This window comes from Thunnus thynnus, chromosome 7 (assembly GCF_963924715.1).
Source record: "Thunnus thynnus chromosome 7, fThuThy2.1, whole genome shotgun sequence".
Taxonomy (NCBI): Eukaryota; Metazoa; Chordata; class Actinopteri; order Scombriformes; family Scombridae; genus Thunnus; species Thunnus thynnus.
The window spans coordinates 33,699,340-33,720,074 of NC_089523.1; the positions used below are offsets into that span (position 1 = coordinate 33,699,340).

At 37.9% G+C, this 20,735-nt stretch overlaps 1 protein-coding gene and 1 long non-coding RNA gene across 5 annotated transcripts in view; both read right to left on the reverse strand.

Annotated features, from left to right (window-relative positions):
• Positions 1-2,230: 2,230 nt before the first annotated feature.
• LOC137186580 (uncharacterized) lies at positions 2,231-6,294 on the reverse strand. The gene is made up of 2 exons (XR_010929047.1): positions 5,151-6,294; positions 2,231-5,108 (listed from the first exon to the last, which is right to left on the reverse strand). It is a non-coding gene; the product is annotated as an uncharacterized lncRNA (long non-coding RNA).
• Positions 6,295-6,334: 40 nt separating this feature from the next.
• LOC137186581 (fibroblast growth factor 12-like) overlaps positions 6,335-20,735 on the reverse strand; it is a 52,639-nt gene continuing 38,238 nt past the window's right edge. For 3 of the 4 annotated variants that reach the window (XM_067595622.1, XM_067595621.1, XM_067595619.1), the window contains exons 3-4: positions 19,008-19,111; positions 11,929-13,568 (exon numbers count right to left, since the gene is read on the reverse strand). In XM_067595622.1, the coding sequence (XP_067451723.1) occupies positions 13,158-13,568; positions 19,008-19,111 (515 nt within the window). In that variant the 3' untranslated portion in view covers positions 11,929-13,157. Of the gene's footprint in view, positions 9,904-11,928; positions 13,569-19,007; positions 19,112-20,735 lie in introns of those variants that run through there. The other variant, XM_067595620.1, reaches the window with a different exon arrangement.

Consider the following 20,735-nt stretch of genomic DNA (forward strand, 5'->3'; position numbering starts at 1 on the left):
AGTTTTTATGATTCTAATGGAAAATATTTGGAAATACTGTCAGGACGTTATTGAGTATTTACAGAAACTTATCAGGATTTGTGAGAAATATTTGAAGCCTTTTGACGCCTTTAAGTCAACCAGCTGTTCCCTTTAAAAATCACAGACATTAACTGGAGAGTGTCCTTTCTACGTTTTCTACTTCTGAGTTTATATACTGATGCTGCCTTCAGGCGACACTGGAATTACCGTAAATACAAGTAACACACAAAAAAAAAAAACACATTCAGGAGTTTTAGTTTGTGCTGTAATTTATATTTTCAATCTTTCCAATCAGGATGTTTTATCCTACAGGATGTGAACGCAGCTTCAGGTGAGCTGGATTGTGATGTTCTACGGGGTCAAATAAGGGTCAATAAGATTTCAAGCTTGAAGTGGTGTTACTGCAACCTTGTGGAAAAACTCTGCATGACAAGTTTGTGTGGAAAAGATGTGTAGTTCTCGATAGAAAAAATGAGAATGTTTAACATTTGTGCTCAAAATATATGAAGAGTGAGGTTTCACAAAGACAAACAGAGAAATTAGGTGCTTTTGTGTACAGAAAGAATTCTCAAATTTTTCCTACAACAATAAATCTTTTCTACACTTTTACATATTTACAGAGGCTCATATAAAAACATCGGATGTGTGGCGTGTGGTATCACGCCAAAGTGTGTAATACACCCGACGGCCCACCGTGTCAGTGTCATGTTTTACCTCGACTAGGCCTGAAAAGCACACACATGTACGTTGGGAGCGTTTTCTAATCTGGTGCCTCTAATCAGCCGGACGACATCACTGTTAAACAATAATGATGTTTGATGATGTGACGACGCCGTGGTTCAGGTCTGGTTCGGTTTAGGTACAAAAAACACTTGGTTAGGTTTTGGGAAAGATCATAGTTTGGGTTAAAATGATCACTTGAAACATGCCACCTTCGCCATCATGACAACAGTAACCTCCACAACAATCGTAGTTATGGTTTTTAAATAACTGTCCCAACTCGCGGTTGGAAACGGAAAGTGAACAGCGGTCTCCTGCAGCTACGTCCACTTTTTTGTCCATCCAACCAGCCTCCTCTGAAGACCTTATATTGACGTCATCTGACCTGTGTCACTTCTCCGGGTCATAATTACTACGGCCACTAGATGGAGTTGTTGGCATTGCGTATAAATGCATTTTCAGGCCTGAGCGAGTGAAAACGTGACACTGACACGGTGGATCGGCGGCTGCATTAGGCTGCATTCACACCAAAAATCAGGCGATGCGGCGAAAGCGCCAGTCGTCCCATTCATTTGAATGGGGGGTAGCGCGGCTTGGCTGCGGCTGTTTTAGCCGCTGCGGTGCTGCACCGGACTGTAGCCAGTCAAGCGAGTTAGAGAGTGAATGAAGAGAGGGAACGTTGGTAGCGAGAAAGCCGGTGAATCAGATCAATAAAACGTTATTTTCTGATTGTTTCACAGCAGTTACATTGTAGAGCACAAATAAACACGCCCACACCCCACCAGCACACCTCCGTTCGACCCTGCTGCTGAACGCTGCACCGCCTGATTTGGTGTGAATGCAGCCTTACACGGTTTGGCGTGATACTGGGTTGTCCTTTCACAAGTTCAAAATCTTATATTTGAGCCCATATATTGCTAATATATATATTTATGTTTTTGACAAAAAAGGATTTAAATTTATCACGTCATGTAAATATTGCTTTATTTATTAATGTGTGCTAGCAGGTTTGTTTCACGCATTGTGATCGACAGTCATCTGAGATTCATTTTTAAAATTTGATTTTCAAAACACATTTTTTTTGCAAAGCTTAAATTTTTAACCACACGTTTTAATAGTTTATTTCATAAAATTGTTCGATTAAAGTCATGCTTTCTGATTTGATTATTCTGCTCATTGTTTAAAACTCAACACAGTTTACAGTTGAGTTTCTTCATTTTATTGTATTTAATTTTTGTTGCCTTTTTCTGAACTTATTGCTTATTTTATTCTTACTGTCTGTAGGGATTCACAAAAAAATCTATTTTCAAACATAGCTGCAGGGATAAAACAAAAGAAAAAAGATGCATTAAAATACAAAAAATAGAAAGAAAAGTGAATAAATGGTTAAAGTCGCAGGATGCCTAAACTTAAACATTAATAATTTATCAGTTTCACTTCATGAGCCTGAGAAATAGTTGCAATAAGAGGATGACAACTTTCTTTTATAAATCACAAATTACTTTATGATCACAGACAAATTCACTGGGAAGGAATTTGAGGATTTAAAGTCCAAAACTGGGACTTTATTTTTTATTTTTTTGGCACTAACAGTTCCAACATATGAAGCATTTCTGTTTTTGCAGTGATTTGTAGATACTGATAAAGCAGCTCTAGAAGTAGATCTGATAGAAAGGACTCTCGTGTTACAACATTCCTGTCGAGTGTTTTGGTTGTGTTGAAGGTAACAGAAACATAAACAGAAGAGCATTCGCTCTTCGTCACAAACATTCAACGTCCATTTGGACCAGAAGAGAAAACAGTAAAACAGTGTTTCTGTTCTGTCTCTACAATCCTCGTGATACGACCCAAAACCTCAACTGGAAGACTTTCTCCGAGGCAGTACGGTGTGGATTGTGATTGGTTTGTTCATTTCCCTCCATCAGTCCATCCATCCATCAGTCCACATTTAACCAAAACTATTAAATCTAAAAAAAAAATGTGTTAGAAATACCTGGGCCGTGTCAGCCAATAATCTCTATGACCCCGCCCCCTCTCACCTCGTCATTTCCTCACTTCTAACTGAGCGTTAAATGGCAGCATGTGCAGAGAGCATGCATCATAATTCAGCTGTCAGGAGAAATAATGATCTTTATTTTTTATTCACATGCAAATATTTTTTTTCGTTCTGCGTCTGTGTGATGTCACCGAACAAAAAAAACCCCACAAGCTTCCTGTCAGCTGACTGAGGCTGACGGGAGGTGACCGAGTTTCCCCCCAAAATCCTCTTTTCATTAATTTTAATCTCTTCTGCTGTCAAAACACCAAACTCATCATCTGTCTGCAGTTTCTGCTCATTTTGCTCATTAAAACATCTGGACATTAATTAGCAACTAAAACCTGTTTTTATCTCTAATGAACGGTGAGAATCCAGCAATGAAAAGTTCATTCTTGACCTTGGAAATAACATTTGACAAAATTATCTTAATCTTGAGCTGAGTTCCTGCCAAAAAGCTATAATGTCGAATTACTATATATTTTATATTTTATTTTAATTTGTACACAATTTTGCTTCTGATTGGTTTACAGGTTCGACGAGTGAGATCGTTTGAAAACTCAGAAACATTCATAAGAATGTCAAAAATACAGCAAGGAAACCAAAACATTCTGCACACTCGGACACTTGTACTGTATTTATTTTACTACTGTAAGTTATTTCTGGTGTCAGACCTTCATCATGTAAAATTCATGAATATACTGGAGGTTTTTTATGTGTAAAATTCATAAGTTTTACTTGACAAAGATCTGAGAACCAAAACGTTGCCAATAAAGTGAGTAAAAGTGATCGACAGTGTGCAGGATTTTTTGGTTCTTTCACAGTTAGAGTTTATGATATAACTCACTTTCTCAAGTGTAAAAAAAATTGTAGACTGAAAGAAACTTTGTCACACTTTTTACGTGTCAAAACTGCTAAAATCACATTATAGCTGCATTTATAAAATGTTGAGTTTTCACTGAATTTCCAGAAATAAAAGTTCTGCTTTTGCTCAGACTACAGACTGATGAGATATTCACTGTGAAAACTAACAGCATCGAGGAACCTTCAGAGATTTGAAAAACTTGCAGAGATTGAAAAGTAAAAATTGTGGCACCAATGACTCTCCGTACATCCCTGCTTCTCTTGCACAACATGAGCTCTATTAACAGTTTTTAACACATTATTTTCTCCTGTTGAGAGAAATGAAGGCAGTGATAGAACTAGTAGAGGAGGACAGAAGGGTTATTACCATTTTGAAGTATAAAATGTGTCTGATGAAACACAGGAAGTGGGGAATGTGTAAAAAAAAAAGGTATTTTTTTGGGAAATTTCGGTCGGTAACGTCTGAGAGGAATAAAGGGTTTGAGTAAGACAAGAAGAAGATTACTAAAGTTTGGACTGGGCAGTGATGTTCGTCTAAACGAGGCAGGGCAGTGTTCAACATGTCACCGAATCCTCCCATCAGCCCCACATCCAAACACGCTGCTGAACAGGAGCATTGTGGGTAAATGACACCATAGAGACCAGGAGCTGTGACGAGGAGAGGACAGTGATGTCACACTTTTAAACTAGTGAGTCAATCTAAAAGTATTGATTCTCCTACATGTACGAACGTTGAAGTTGCACGTTGGCGCCCCCATAAAGCAGCGAGAGGTAACTGTAAATCTGAAAGACTTCATTACCCACAAATCCTGCGCAGTGACACAAGATTGTAATAATTCTGTCTCTGAAAACAAGAAATAAACTGACTTGTTTCGTAGTTGCAGAATATTTACATTTATTTACAAACAGTGTTGTTGTTAATAAGCAGCGTCGGGCAGTAACGCGATACTTTTATAATATGTTACAGTGATATTATTAATGTTAGCTACAGGTAAACCTACATTCAGGAGTCACCTGACGCTGGTTTAGTTCAGCTGTGGTCGGGACTTCTGCAGTGCTGCGTGCATCACTGACGCTATGCTAACGTTAGCTGTTGGATGGTCAGTAAATCCTTCTGAACTGTTTCCTGTCCGCTTGTTAAACTACAAACGTCTCATTTTCTGTTTCTACATGTGACTGTGGAGGATTCTGACGGAGCTGACAGATGTTGTGATGTTGCTTTCATCCTTTTATCCGGGTGCAACCAAAACTTGACTCTTTTTGTTTTTTAGCGGCGGTTGGCAACCAGCTTTGGCTGACCTCTCAAACAGATGTTGTGACGTCCTTGGACAGAAAGGGTGGAGCAAATCCTGTGGAGCTGATTGGTTAATTCTTGTCACATGACCTGCAGTGTCTTTGCTCCATTTGAAATAGTTGAGATTATTTTCATCTCGTCCGAAAAAACAGGCGCGTTGCATCGACGGCTTCACTTTTGAATTTACGTGCGCAAAAGACGCAACATCTGGACGACCGCTAACGAAAGTAAAGTAACGAGTTACTTTTGCTGCTGAATAACGAGTTTAATATTTTCAAGTAAGTTGCTCGAGACTGTTAATAAGCTTTCATAAACTTTCTGCAGCTGCTTCGTCTCGTGTTAGAAGGAGAAAATGATCACGGAAAAATCTGACGCCTGTTTCACCAAATCTGCAACAAGCTGCAATTTGCAACAAGCGTTCTGATGTTTCATGATGTTTTACGCCTGTAAATGTGTTCAAGAAATCTGTAATTTGAAAGCAACAAACATTTGAGAAACATCTACTATTGTCTCAGTAATTGATCTAAATGTGTTATTATTATTAGTTGATTATGATTCCCTTTTTGTTTATTCATTCACACATTTTAAATTGTTATTATATAATTTTGATATACAAGCTGCTTGATTGGTCTTTAAGGTATGAGAATAACATTTGTGAAGCCTCTATTAGATTTTTTTTACTCACTGATGTTCAACAAAACAACATTTTCTGTTGTGTTGATTTTCTGTTTTCATCATGACATCACCGTCCTCTCTGGCTGCAGTTTAGAGGCTGAGAACGTCCGGATTCCCAGGTTTCTTTAATGCACCACGATTAGGTAAGTCTGGAGCCTTCAAACAGCACGTCTACATTGATATATGCAACATTCACCTGTCTGTCATCACCACAGCAACAGGAGATACATGTTGTTGTTTTGTCTTATTAATACATTATACAGATATGATGGTTAAAAGAGTTAAATATCTGTTTTTGGCATGACGGCTGATAATCAATAATCAAATACTACAATCAAAGATCATTCTCATCATTCTCATAACAGCCCAAGCAGGGAAAAAAAACATATTATTGGATTTATATTGAGATTAAAATCAATAACTGATAATCAGCTGTAGTGTTCAGTCAAACCATTAAATCCCCCAAATAGTCAATAATCAGTCGTTAATAAAACGAACCAATCATGAAGCTGGAGAGACTGCTGTAATACTGATTGGGGTCGCCAGCTGATGACATCATCATTAAACCCCGCCTCTTTCACATGATTGGCCCGTGAACTGGAGGGCGTGTCGTTTTCCAACATTATTAAGTATGTTTTTTTTAACACGCTGTTAACATGTTGTTCAAAAGCGACACGCCCCCCCCCCCCCCCCCCCCCCCCCCCCCCCTCCCCCCCTTTTTAAAAAAAAAAAAAGTGCACCAATCAGAACGCAGCGTGCCCGACCACATTATAAGACAAAAAGAAAACATACAATCGTGTTTGGAAAAAGGACAAATCGTGTGAATGTTATGCTCTAGAAAACATGCGGTGCCATTTTTCAACACATTTATATGTTCTGTCGTATCAGATCAGACACCAGATCAGATCTTAAAGAGGTTTTAACGTGAGCATGCCGGCAGGTAACAGAGTCGACTCATCCGCTCAGTCCTGTTCAGACCGGATCAGAGTTACACAACAGAGCTGTTAGTGTCTCAATAAATCATTTAAATCCCCCCAAAACGGCCGCGGCGGGGGCGTCACAACGCTTTTGGAAAAATACATCATGCAATATTTCAGCCTGCAACTCCTCAGCAAAACTTGTTCATCTGATCAGACCCTGAACGCAGCACGAAGGCAGAGACAGGAGGACGGTTCTTCGTTCTGTTTCATATCGAGCGTTTTTAAATCCTGCAGCTTCACATCTTCACCGATCAGTTTATAAACCCTCCGTCAGGTTCACTTCATCTCTATGAAAACTGACTTGAACAGTCTTTGTTTAGTCTCTTGATTATTTTTGTTTATTATGATGCAGTAACTATGGTAATTCATCTCATCCTCATCATAACGTCCATGTATCTCATGGACGTCATTCTGGGGCTTGTTATTTCTGGGACTAGGATTTTACTTATTTATTATGTATCTATTTATTCATTTATTGACATGTCTGTGAGTACCTGTGTACTGACTGTCTCTGGCATACATCTGTCTGTTATTTGTTTGTTTGTTTGTTGTTTTCTTATGTGTGGTCCGGGTACACTGCCAGACTGAACTGCTCTTTCAGGATAAATAAAGTTGTCTGAATGTGAATCGTTTGTCTTCTCTGCTGCATCACTGCATCACAACATGAAGACAACAACTGACACAACATTTGTTTTACAGATCGTGATGGATTGTGTGCAGTTTTCACTTTTTTTTTAGATATTTGATCACCATTACCTCCCAGAGCTTCTGTACTTTGACTTCTTCTTCTGTCAGTAACACATTTGATCTTTTATTAGCAACTTCTTTTCTTTTATTAGATGCATCAAAACTACTTTAAATCTGAGTGTCAAAGTTAATTCTTGACCTTAGAAATAATATTTGACAGAGTCATCTTTCTCATGAGCTTTTAAGTCAAATTACTATAATCTTATATTTTATTTTGTGCACATTTTGCTTCTGATTGGTTTACAGGTTCAACGAGTGATTCTTTACATGTCAAAAACACTGAAGAAACCAAACAGTTCTGCAGAGTCAGATGCTGTTTTTATCCCCCTTTAAATCTGAGCGTGAAAGTTCATCCCTCACCTTGGAAACAGTGTTTGAAGTTTCCCACCTGAAACTCTACATCTGATGTGTGTCAAGTGATGAGTCTAAAGTTACGTAACACAGCTGCTGTGTTTACTCCCCGCGCAGCTGCTTCAATCCAGATGAGAGAAGCTCTGAGCTGATAAAAATATCAGTTATCATGTGCTCACAGAAACAAGATTTATAAGCAGCAGTGCTTATTAAGTGCTTTGCAGATATTTTATGCCCTTTTTTTGCCCTGGGTTTTGCCTCTCAGGCTCTCAGGCTGCCAGAACTGTCTGAGAAGACGACCTGCAGACACCAGCTGAAGCCTTTTTGACTCTGATGAAGACACAGTAGTGTTTCAGCGTTGACCAGTGTGCTCCAGTCTTTTCTCATCTGAAACCTGCAGACACTGCTCAGGGCTGAAAAAGTCTTTGTATGTTATTCGGGTTAAAAAAAACAACACGTCAGCTGTGTCTCAAATCACATACTTCTGTTAGTACACTGTGAACATTATGTAATTACTGGCATGAATTTGGACAGGCTAGTGTCGTCTCAAATCAAACACAGCCGTTGTGCACTTACCGGAAACAACGATCGCAAATTAGCATTAGCTAGAGTTAGCATTCGCGTTATCGTTCGCGCTACCAAATCATTACAGACTGCTAAATGAACCCAAAAAACATACTGATGGCTTATATCCGACAACAGTATAGTGGTGCTTAGTGCTAAAAAACACATGTATAACTTACATTTGTATAATGTGGAGATGTTCACCGTAGTTACAACGTACACGGCCGCCATTTCCAGTTTGAAAAGTGGTCCCTCCCCTTCCGCTACGTAGCCAAGATGGCGACCATTGAGGGCGAGAAGTGTCCATAGTTCCACACTCAACTTTTTGCCCGTTTTGAGTGCACCATCCAGGTTCTCACAGTGCATTTTCCCATACATCTCAGTGTGAACGCACTTATGCACTCAAAATGTTAAGTGTAAGTACAGAAGTGAAGCGATTTGAGACACAGCACTGGACTCTTCTGTTGGATTAACGTTGCCTTTCTGCAGCAGTGTTTAAGTTTCTGCAGGTTAATTTTCATATAAATGAAGTGAAACCAAGGAAGTCAATCTAACATCTGAGCATTGAGATGATGACCAGCAGAGATGTGAAGCTCATGTGATTTGTAGTAAACAGACAGAAACGTGAAAACACCACAATGCTCCTGTGGCGACCTCACAGAGTGTCAGTAATCCGCAATAATCTGAGTTTTTCTACAAACCGTCCGGCTGTCAGACTGTTGAGATCACAAACATAAAGCAGATTACCTGATGGACCTCCTCCAGGGGGGAAACAGTCCGGTTCAGACAGAGCAGGAAGTCTTTCACATTTCATTCCCCTCTGAACCTTTTATCGGCAGTGTCCGCAACAAAACCCGCAGGAAGTCCCCAGCCCGAGAACAAAAACAAAGAAAAAAAAAACAAGGACATGTGGCAGCTGAACAGAAAACTCTTCTCTCTGATTGGACAGAACAATACGAAGAAGAAGAAGAAGAAGAAGAAGAAGAAGCGCGGCGTGTCGAAAGTGCGAAAGTTTTTGCATTCGTTAAGAAATGAAAGGAAGTGAAGTTTCTACATGGCTTAAAGCTTCGGAGTTCTCAGCGCTCGCTCGACTCGGAAAACATTTTGTCATCTTTGTGACAGTAATGATGATGATGATGATTACGATGTGGCGATGAAGAGTAGATGTGCTAGCCTCCCGGCGCCGTTTCAGCAGGGCTTTTTGCATAAAATGTAAATCATCATCGTCAACGTCCTGAATTTTTTTCATTTTCAAATAAGCCCCTCTCCCCTCGCCCTCCCCCGATAGATTTAAAATATTTCATCACGAGCAAGAACATTTTTTCCCCTTTTTTTTTTTTTTAGCTTCTTTTTTTCTTTGTTTTCGTTGTTGTCGCCGTCGTCATGGCGGTTGTTGTCGTTGGTGTGGTTGTAGTTGCTGTTGTTGCTGAACAGAGGGAGTGTTAAAACGGGAGTTCGCCTCCTGCTCCTCCTCCTGTGGGGGGGGGGGGTCGCTGCAGGCTATGACCCATCCTGCTCTGTGGAGTCCTCCGGCTGCTGCTCCGCTCGATCCAGACTCCTCGCTCGCTCCTCGCTGTTCATCGTCGGGCTCCGCGAGGACTTCAGCAGCTTCTCCTCAAGCTCGTGCAGCGACGGCTCCTTATACATACAGACTGCAGGGGGGAGAGCAGGGGGGGGGGGGGGATAGACAGAATCATAAAACAAACAGCATGAGGATCATCACAGATATCCATCAAATAAACACAAGTATTAACCAACTCAAACCATCAAGTAGAAACTTTACTAGTCTGGTAAAATGCTGGATATTTGTAGCAGAAACTGTATGTTGATGTATCAGTATGGAAAGATGCTTCATTAAAACTATACACAGTATGCATTTACAGGTATGAAATGCATTAATATGTGTTTATAAGTATGTAATATTACATTTACAGGTATTTACATGTATGTTATATGCAAATATGTATGTAGAGGTAGGTGTCAAATAGTATTTACAAGTATATAATACATAAATACGTACATGTATGTGCAGGTATGCTGGGGTCCAAAGTCTGAGACCACTTTCAAATAGTATATAAATATGTATTTACAGGTATGTAATTTATAAATATGTATTTACAGGTATGTAATATATAAATATGTATTTACAGGTATGTAATTTATAAATATGTATTTACAGGTATGTAATATATAAATATGTATTTATGGGTATGCAATATCTAAATATGTATTTACAAGTATGTAATTTATAACTATGTATTTACAGGTATGTAATTTATAAATATGTATGTACAGGTATGTAATATATAAATATGTATTTACAGGTATGTAATTTATAAATATGTATTTACAGGTATGTAATATATAAATATGTATTTACAGGTATGTAATATATAAATATGTATTTACAGGTATGTAATTTAGAATTATGCATTTACAGGTATGTAATTTATAAATATGTATTTACAGGTATGTAATATATAAATATGCATTTACAGGTATGTAATTTATAAATATACATTTACAGGTATGTAATATATGAATATGCATTTACAGGTATGTAATATATAAATATGTATTTACAGGTATGTAATTTATAAATATGTATTTACAGGTATGTAATATATATAAATATGCATTTACAGGTATGTAATTTATAAATATGTATTTACAGGTATGTTATATATATAAATATGCATTTACAGGTATGTAATTTATAAATATGTATTTACAGGTATGTAATATATATAAATATGCATTTACAGGTATGTAATTTATAAATATACATTTACAGGTATGTTATATATAAATATGTATTTACAGGTATGTAATATATAAATATGTATTTACAGGTATGTAATATATATAAATATGCATTTACAGGTATGTAATTTATAAATATACATTTACAGGTATGTAATTTATAAATATATATTTACAGGTATGTTATATATAAATATGTATTTACAGGTATGTTATATATAAATATGTATTTACAGGTATGTAATATATAAATATGTATTTACAGGTATGTAATTTATAAATATACATTTACAGGTATGTAATATATGAATATGCATTTACAGGTATGTAATATATAAATATGTATTTACAGGTATGTAATTTATAAATATGTATTTACAGGTATGTAATATATAAATATGTATTTACAGGTATGTAATATATAAATATGTATTTACAGGTATGTAATATATATATATGTATTTACAGGTATGTAATATATAAATATGTATTTACAGGTATGTAATATATAAATATGTATTTACAGGTATGTAATTTATAAATATATATTTACAGGTATGTTATATATAAATATGTATTTACAGGTATGTAATTTATAAATATGTATGTGAAGGTATTTAATATACTGTATGTAATACACAGGAAAAAGAAGGAAGGGAGGGAGGGAGGTGACAGGGAGGGAGAACATATGGAACAGGTGAGGATGGGGGTCGGGGGGGAGGGGGGGGGGGTCAGGAAGGAGGAGTGAGGTGTGAAGGAGAAGGACGAGGGATGAGGGACGGGGAGGAAGAGGAGAAGATGGACTGAGGGAAAGGAGGAGAGGAAGGTGACAGTTGACAGTTGATATTTTTAAATGGTGATGGGGGAGGAGGGGGGAGGAGGGGGGGTTGAGGGGGGAGACAGAGCAGCTGAAAGCAGAGAAGGAGCTTCATGTTTCCTGTTAAACCTCCATCTGTGATATTAGAGCTTCAGTTTGTCCTCAGACTCAGAGGAAGCTCCTGCAGGACGACCTCTGCTCCCTGCTGATTGGTTCACCTCTGAGCTCCGAACCCTTCAGACTCTTTGAAAACATCTGATTCACATGCAGGACGTTAAACTGGTAACTCTGCTGTAAGGCTGCTGGTCAACAAACTGCCCCTTTAACTGCTGACTTCACAGTTGACACTCTGACAAAACGTCAAAATAAGACAAATCTAATCTCAGATTGTTTCTTTAGCTCTCTGATCTGAAACTATCAAGATCAAAGGTAAGATTGATAAGCCTCTCTATTCTACAAGCTACATATTTATTTCCTTTTAAATGGAATTTGTTAAATTAAATGACTGAAAGCCTTTTAAATTTCCTGGCCTTAGAGAAGCGAATGCACTCTCAGATATTCTGAGACATATAGAGATATTTGCATGACTTGGAAACTAAATTATTAAAGAAATTCTGAGCTTTTTCAGATACTAATCATGAGTTTCCAAATGTTGCACAAATTTTAAACCAAATTTCCAGGAAATCAGTTTGTTTCCATCCGCTGCTGTCGAGTGAATATTAGCAGATAAACAGCTGGTGGCGCTAATTCTCCAGTCGGTGCCGTTAAACCGTTGCAGAAGAAGAAGACACAATGAGATGACGTCATTAAAAGAGCAAAAGCTCAAACGATGGAAAACATGGTGGAAGTATGACATTTCTGTTAGTTACACTCTCCTCCTCATCGCTCCACACAGATCTAATTTCTGGCGGTTCCACTCAAGTTTTTATGTGCAAAGTTAAAATATTCATCAAAAAGACGGATAGAAACACTTTGTTTGTTTGTGTTCAGCTGACTGAACTCAGAGCTCAACAGAAACTTCCTTCCAGTAAGCACATTTCCATCCATCTATTTTTATGCACATTTTCCATTTACGCATTCAAGAACCTGAGTGACAACGCAGGAAATAAAAATTAAAAGTATCTTAAGCAAGTGTTTCCTCTCGGCTGAGGTGTAAATGTTGTGTCATCTTGTCGTGTGTCTTCTTTTGCAACGGTTTAAAGCTTTAATTCACATTTTCTTTTGCAGATTTTCTGGAAATTAAGATAAAATTTGTGCTACGTTTGGATGGAAACCTTCAGACACACTCCCACATACGCCTCCTGTGCACTGGTTTATAACTCAGCTCTACTGCTGTACATGTGAATTATGCACAAATTCACTCTGCTTTCTGTCTGAACACTCCTTCAGAGTTGTTGGAAGCTGAATCTTTTTTCTCTTTAGATGAAGTTGGGTTAGTAGTTTCCCCTGGACATCCTGGACGTCTCTCTGCACTGGAGATGAAACTGATATCCATCTGAAACATCTGACTCTGACAGAAACTGGTGTTGGTGTTTCACCTTCGATGGGTCTGGGGACAAAGTGTGAGCAGGGTTTGGTTTTCTTCACTCGGTTTCCCTTCATGACGACTCCGTCCTTGTTGAGGCCCAGGAACCAGGCTCGGCCCGACTCGTGCTGCCGGTACAGCGTGGACGAGTAGATGACGTAGTAGTTCTCAAACACCGACTCCTTAAACTTACACTCTGCTGTGAAGACATCCTGACACACACACACACACACACACAGAAAGAAAACACGTCTCAATTAACTTTTTTTTTTTTTTTAAATATTATTTTTGTGGGATTTAATGCCTCTATTATAGGGACGGTGGAGAGATGACAGGAAGTGAAGGAAGAGAGTGATGACATGCATCAAAGGTCTGCAGCCAGATTCGAAACCTGCAGACGTTGCAGTTATATGACATGCATGTCAACCAGTACAGCTACCAGGACGCACCAGCATTAACATTTCAAATGCTCGCCTTTTAGTAGAAGTTAAAAACATTGTCTTCAACCAAAAGACACGGGGGGAACTGGGGGGGGGGGGGGGGGCTGGGGGGGTGTATCAGAGTCCAAAAGCACAAGGAGCAGTTCATACATACAAATCAATCCTTTGTATTTCATTTAACTTGTCCAATACAAGCACAAAGGAAACATGCTCTGCCTTCTTCAGTGTGTTACAGTTTATATATCTAATATATCTGATCGATGTGGGGGGTTAAACTTCTCTTTGTCACATGACTAGACGTGTTTTCAGGTGACTGTGCTGATGATATTAATGAGCTGATGTCTCATGTACCTACATGTGTTTCTTTGCTACTTGAGGTACTTGTACTTACTGTGTTTACATTTTATTCTACTTCCACTGCAACACATTTCAGAGGAGAATATTGTACTGTTTACTCCACAAAATGTGTTTCACAGCATTTTTTTATATTTGTAATGAATTTAAATCCATTTGTAGGATCTGTTTTAACTTATTTCTGTTGTTCAGTGTAAAATAGATGAATTAAATGTCCTTTGATTCATTGTTGTAAAACAATAAAACATAAAAACTGGGTGAATACTTTTTACACTCGCTATATATCTGTATATAGATATAATAAATAATACACTTAATGGAGCCATTTTGCATGATGAGTACTTTTAATTTTGATACTTTAAGTACATTTTGCAACTGTACTTTTACTGATTACTAAGATTCTGAATGCAAACATCGTTATACGTCTTTTCATGTTTTATTTTCTATTCAGATGATACACAATTATATCTTCCTGTCAATATTAGTATTTGGTTTTCTGAAGGTTTGCTTTGACTAACCTTCAGGACAACTGTCACCACCACCTTAACGAGGGAAAGATAATTACACTGATTGCCTTTGAGGAGAAAAAGTTCACAGTCCCACTTCTATTCATCACAGAGCGTTCAGACATATTTGGAATTTAATTATAGAACCGTCTTTTAAGACTATAGAGTGTTTGAAACATCAAGTTTTCTGCTGTGAATCTGAAACATCCCAACTAGGATGCAGCTGGATAAAGTGGTGAATATATAGTATAATACTTCTTCCACCACTGGTTGATACTTTCACACCAACAAAACAAGAATCTGGACAACGATATGCTGTGAAAATGCCCTTTAAAGATCAGATGAGCTGCAGATTTTATTTTATCACACATTTTTTGGCCATACTTAGTTTAACACAGGTGTCAGAAACGTAGTAACAACAAGCTGAAGGTACAATCAGTCATGTTTGACTAACTGGGGACAAACTGGGCTGAAACTGGGATCCATGTTGTTAAGTCTGGACTGTTATAGCCAAACAAAATCCAAATTTAGCACTTTGCAGTTCCCTCCAGATATAACAGGTGTGTGTGTGTGTGTGTGTGTGTGTGTGTGTGTGTGTGTGTGTGTGCCCTCTGGATATAACAGGTGGTCAAGGAGGAGAATGGACCAATCAGAGCAGAACAAACACACACAATGCAGAAAGCTGTTCTAATATTAAACACTCACATACAGTTTCTACTGCATCTACACTGTTCAGCACCTTTGTGTTGTATTTTCAAAGTTTTGTTATGAAAGGTGTTTATTTTCACAATGTTTTCACGTCTCTGCTCTTAACTTTAAAATTTCCTTTAAAGGCTTTCTGTTCTTTTCATTTGTATTTTAATGTTTTCGTGCAGTTTTTTTAAAAAACGTTTTTAGTGCATTATATAAAAGCATCAAATCATGATCATATCAAAACTAATGAAAAATATATAAATAAACTTGCCTTGCCTGCTGATCTGTTGATTTTTTTAAAAAATCGGTTTAATCTATAAAATAGCGATAAATATCCTAAAGTCTCATCTTCAAATGTCTTGTTTTGTCTGATCAACAGTCCAAAACCCAAAAAATATTCATTGATAATATTTTAAAAACTTGATAAATCACTAAATACTCAAATGTGTTGGCAATGCTAATGATTGACGAATCGATTGATCAACTAATTGTTTAATCGTGTGATGATGCAGTGACTGCTTTGAAAATTCAACATGTGAAATTAAAAAGTTAGCTGCTGACAAAAAACCTTTTTTAATGCAAGAAAACATACAGTCTATGTTTCATGAATTTCACTAAACATAAACTCGTTTTCTTTCCTTAATAAACATTTGTTTGTTCTGCTAATTAAAAACAGACCTACAGAAAACGTATTTTAAATTATTTTGCTGAATCAGAGAGTGACAAAACATTCTTGATATATTTTGGTAATTTGGTAATTGGAGCATCAAGCAGTGTGATCATACTGTATGTGGGGGGTTGTAATTTAACAGATATTAGTTCTGCAGACAGGATCAGCTAAACATGAGAACTACTGATGACGACAAAAAGCAGGAAAGGAGGAGGAAGAGGGAAAAGGGGGGTGGGGGGTTGAGGAAACAGAGGGAATACATGATGAAAACAGTTTCTTCTACCCAGCAGGCACTCCGCATCACATATCAAGACATGTGATCATTCAAATAAACAGTGTTTAGATGTCAGGGCCTCCCAGCACACAGCATAACTTCACTTTCAACTGTCTCTGTGAGGAAAACATGCTGTAACATTTTTACTTTACTGCGCAGAGGAAGAGAAGAAGAAAATGTTACACGCTTTATGTTTATCTTTACTTAAGGCTCCCAAGTGCAGTGATACAACCTAAGAAAGTGATCATATAAGAGCAACGTAAGACAACCCAGATTATTTTTCCTACAGCTGCTTTAGTAAACAGACTTTTTGAAGATAAACCCATTTGGACGCTCGTCCTGTTGAGAAAGTTTCCCTGAGATACTATTAATCCAAACAGAAGAGGGTCTTCATCCTCCCGTTAAAGCAGAAGGTAAATCCCACATTAGTGTATCACACTCTCACTGTCTGCCGTCACTGATCATTGTGTCTGTCTGAGCTCCTCATCCTCAGTGACAGCAGTGATTCTTCCTCTGCTGTTTGACAGCTGATTCAGTCCTCGCTGTGTTTCTGCAGTTTCACTCCTCATCAATTTAAAAACGCATCACACGAGCCTTCAGAAACTCCTGCAGGTTAAACTGAGCTAACAAACACTTTTAGTGCTGATCGACTCTAACAGACTCACTATAAACACACTGGAAGAAACCTGCTAGCCTAGCAACATTAATGCTACATCCAAAAACAACATCTGATGTTGTTACCACGTAACTGTTCAGTGACTCCACTTTTACGAATGTAATTTCCAGAATAAATCATGGTCTTATATTTGGGCTGATATTGTAACAGTTTGTTGAAAGAGTGGTGGTGTTTTCCAGAGTAAATCTAACGATCAAATGTGGAAAATGAGGAGTATTGCTCTGTAACTTCTATACCTACAGTGTGCTGCAGTTTGTGTCATTAATATAATTCCAGATAAGCCTGCGTAACATGAGAGGATCTTAAATAATCCTATAAAAATAATGATGAGATATACTATTAGCAGGATGGTTGTTTGTGGTTTTGACACATAAATCAACATATCATCTGCATATAAAGATATTTTGTTTTTAAAATTTTATATGTTTATAGGTTAATCGGTTCATTAAAATCAACTTGCCTTTAAAATAGACTTAAACCGGCAACAAGGGCTGCCAGGACTAATGCCAAGTCCATGTTCATATCATGCAGACCATAAATATGAGCTTCTAGTTGTAATTAAACAGTCTGAGATCCGAGTAACCGACAAATCTTTAACAGCTATGATTTCTTCCACATAGTGACGAGAACAACAAAAGTGTAAAACAGTAAGTGCCAAAAATTCTACAAAAGTTACATGTAAATAAAATCAAGTATTTGTAGTATTTATATCTTTGTTGAAATGACACTGTAGTTGCATTTTACTGCCTTTAAACAGACTTCAACATCTTACAGAGAAAATCTGCCTGAGGAGGCTTCCTGCAGTGAAAACATGTCTACTTTATATCTCTAACATCTCTATCGTCTCTCTCTTCCTCCATCACGCCATCTCGTTTCTTATGCTGTGCACCAGCAACTGAAGAATAGCATTTTAAAGTTTTATAGAAGGAGCAGACATGAATAATGGATGCTGAATGAACTCACTGAGGCGAAGCAGCAATACAACAGCGAGTAGCTGCACTCTGTCTGCACTGCAGACTGATCAGGTCTGTCCTGTTTTTATTAATATTATTAACTCTTGTGTTACTATTATTGTGTCTCAATATGAGTCAAAACCAAAACACAGGATCTTCCTCAAATGTGAGGAACTTGATCTGTCAGATAATGTGACATTTTGACAGAAATATCTTGAAATAAGAGTAACTCTATCTTGTGGTCAGGATATTTTCTGTTAATCTGTTTTACAGTTTCCATGCCTAAGTGTCCTTTAGCAACAGTAACGATTCCTGCGAGCTCCAGATTCAGACAAAATGAAAATAAACTTTTCCTTTAGAGCTCAAGCTGCAGCCTCAAGATCAGTTTAGGTTGTTTGTCCTCAGGTCAGATTTTTCTACAGAACAGCAAATGTTGTTCAGCAGACAATTTTACTTTCTCAACATCACCTGAACGCAGCACAGTAACTGCAAAGTGACAATAAATAGTCTGATAATTGTCAAAATCAATACCTGATCATCTGATCCCTTCAAATCTGCAAAAAAAAGTAGCAGAGTGTTTGGAAAAAAATGATAAATTATTATTATTTTTTTTAAAAAGTAGTGTACTTCAGCTGCTTCGCAGTAAAATCCCTCCAACTCAAAGCCAGGCAATGAGTCATCCGTGTGAAGCAGACGCACATGCTAGTGTCTGAGACAGCGATAAATGTTGATTTTTTACAGTATTCTGGGTTCCTTTTTATCACCAAGTTAGCAGGTAAATACTGGATGCATATCGCATATACAGCATGCAAATATTCTTATCTGGTGTTGAATAAAGTTGAAAAATACTTCACATTTAATACGAAAGAGATTATCCAGGGATTTTCAGGGGTCTGGACTTGCAGCCTGTACACTGAGGCACACAGTTAAATCTTATTTTTATCCCATGTTATATCTCCATCACAATATCCTAATGTGTCATATATTATTTATTAAGCTGAATCAACTTGCTCACAAATGTTTAATGCAAACTCAGAAACATTAAAAAAAGCTGTCTGGACAGATGGTTGAATGGATGTTCTTACTGATGTGTAGAGGAATCCCTCAGCGTTCATGGCCACATAGAGTCCAGCCTTCACTCCCTGGATGGCCACAACCCTCAAACCTACTGGGATCAGGTTAAACAGAGCTGGAGAGAGGGGGGCGAGAGACACAGAGAGACAAAGAGAAAGAAAGAGAGAGAGAGAGAGTTGATTACTGAAGAGGTAGAGACAGGTCAAATGTTCCTCTGAAGGTGTTTTTCTACAAATTAATTGAACAAAAGGCATATTTGTTAAGCAGCAGCCTGTACTCAGACATGTTCTGTACCTGCTCACTCAACAACATGTGACACTGCGTTACTGTACAGTCGGCCTGTGAGTGTCGTAGGTTTTTTTTACTTAACGGTGGTTAAAATAATGTAGCAGCTGGATGTGACGCTTCCAGCTGATAAAACCAGAGAAAAAGACACTGAATAACAGAGAGATTGTGGGGGGGGAGTGGAGAGAGAGAGAGGGGGGGGGGGGGTGAAGTGATGAGAGGTGATTTAATCCTCGGGGACAGAGAGCTGCAGTGTGGGTGAGGATGAGGAGGAGGAGGTGGAGGAGGAAGAGGCCTGTGGCGATGGCTGCTGTTAATCCTCCTTTATTTAACTCAGAGACAGAGATGATCTGAGAGAGAGAGAGAGAGAGAGAGAGAGAGGGAAATTCAAAACATCTCCTCCTCCTCCTCCTCTCTTGTCCTCTTTTTGCTTCTCTTTTCCAAACCAAAGGATTTAAAGGAAGCAGCAGGATCTGTAATCCTGAGCTCATCCAGCTGGTCCAAGAGAAGGGACAGAAAAACACACATCTACAGCCGGGAGTCGAACCTCAGGACTAAACGGTGCTGGTCTTCACTTAAAGGACAGATTCACAAACATCCAGGTGTCCATAGTAACAGTGAAAGAGGTTTTAATCATTCCTCCTGTTCATACTGGATATTAAAAGATCCTTCAAATGTGCTTTCAATGGAAGTGATGGAGGTCAAAATGCATTTAAAAGTCTGTGTGAAGCTTCTATTCAGCTTCAGCAGTCTGAGTTAGTCATATCAAGTGAATATCTGACACATTTACAGTCTTTTTAGCATCAAATGTGGTGGAAGTATAGTAACAAAAAGAGGAACTTTGGCACTAAAAAGACTGTAACATTGAAAGATATCTACTTGATTTGACTCATTTGGACGCTGAAGCTTCATATTAGCTTCAGATAAACTTTTAAATACATTTTTTTTGTACAGAAGGAGGACTGTGGATTTTGTCCTCCATCACTTCCATTGTAAGGTCATTATGAAGGGATCTTCTGATGGTCAGTATGAACAGGAGGAATGATTACAGCAAGAAAAACAGGTTTAAGACACACTTGAAAAACTGTGAACTCGTCCTTTAATGTCAGCAGTTCAGAGTAAAAGATGGATGTTTCCAAATTGTACAAATCACCAAAGTGTTTAGGGATTGTATCAGAGTACTCTGCTCTGTTTCAGCCGTCCATCCACACTAAAAAGTTTTTTTTTCTCACCTAAAATCTGAGTTTTTCCACAACGGTCCCAAGAGTGTAAATCTAGAAATCAAAAGTGAAACCTTTGCAAAATGATATCTAAGCTAAGCTCAGCGTGGCAGCGAAGTTAACAACGACTTTATGTCTCCTTTAAGTTTCTCTGTCTGTAAATGTAGTAAAACTGTGGTGAGATGACGTTGTAATTATAGAATAATAATTTTACCAGCAGCGCAGCATGATGAT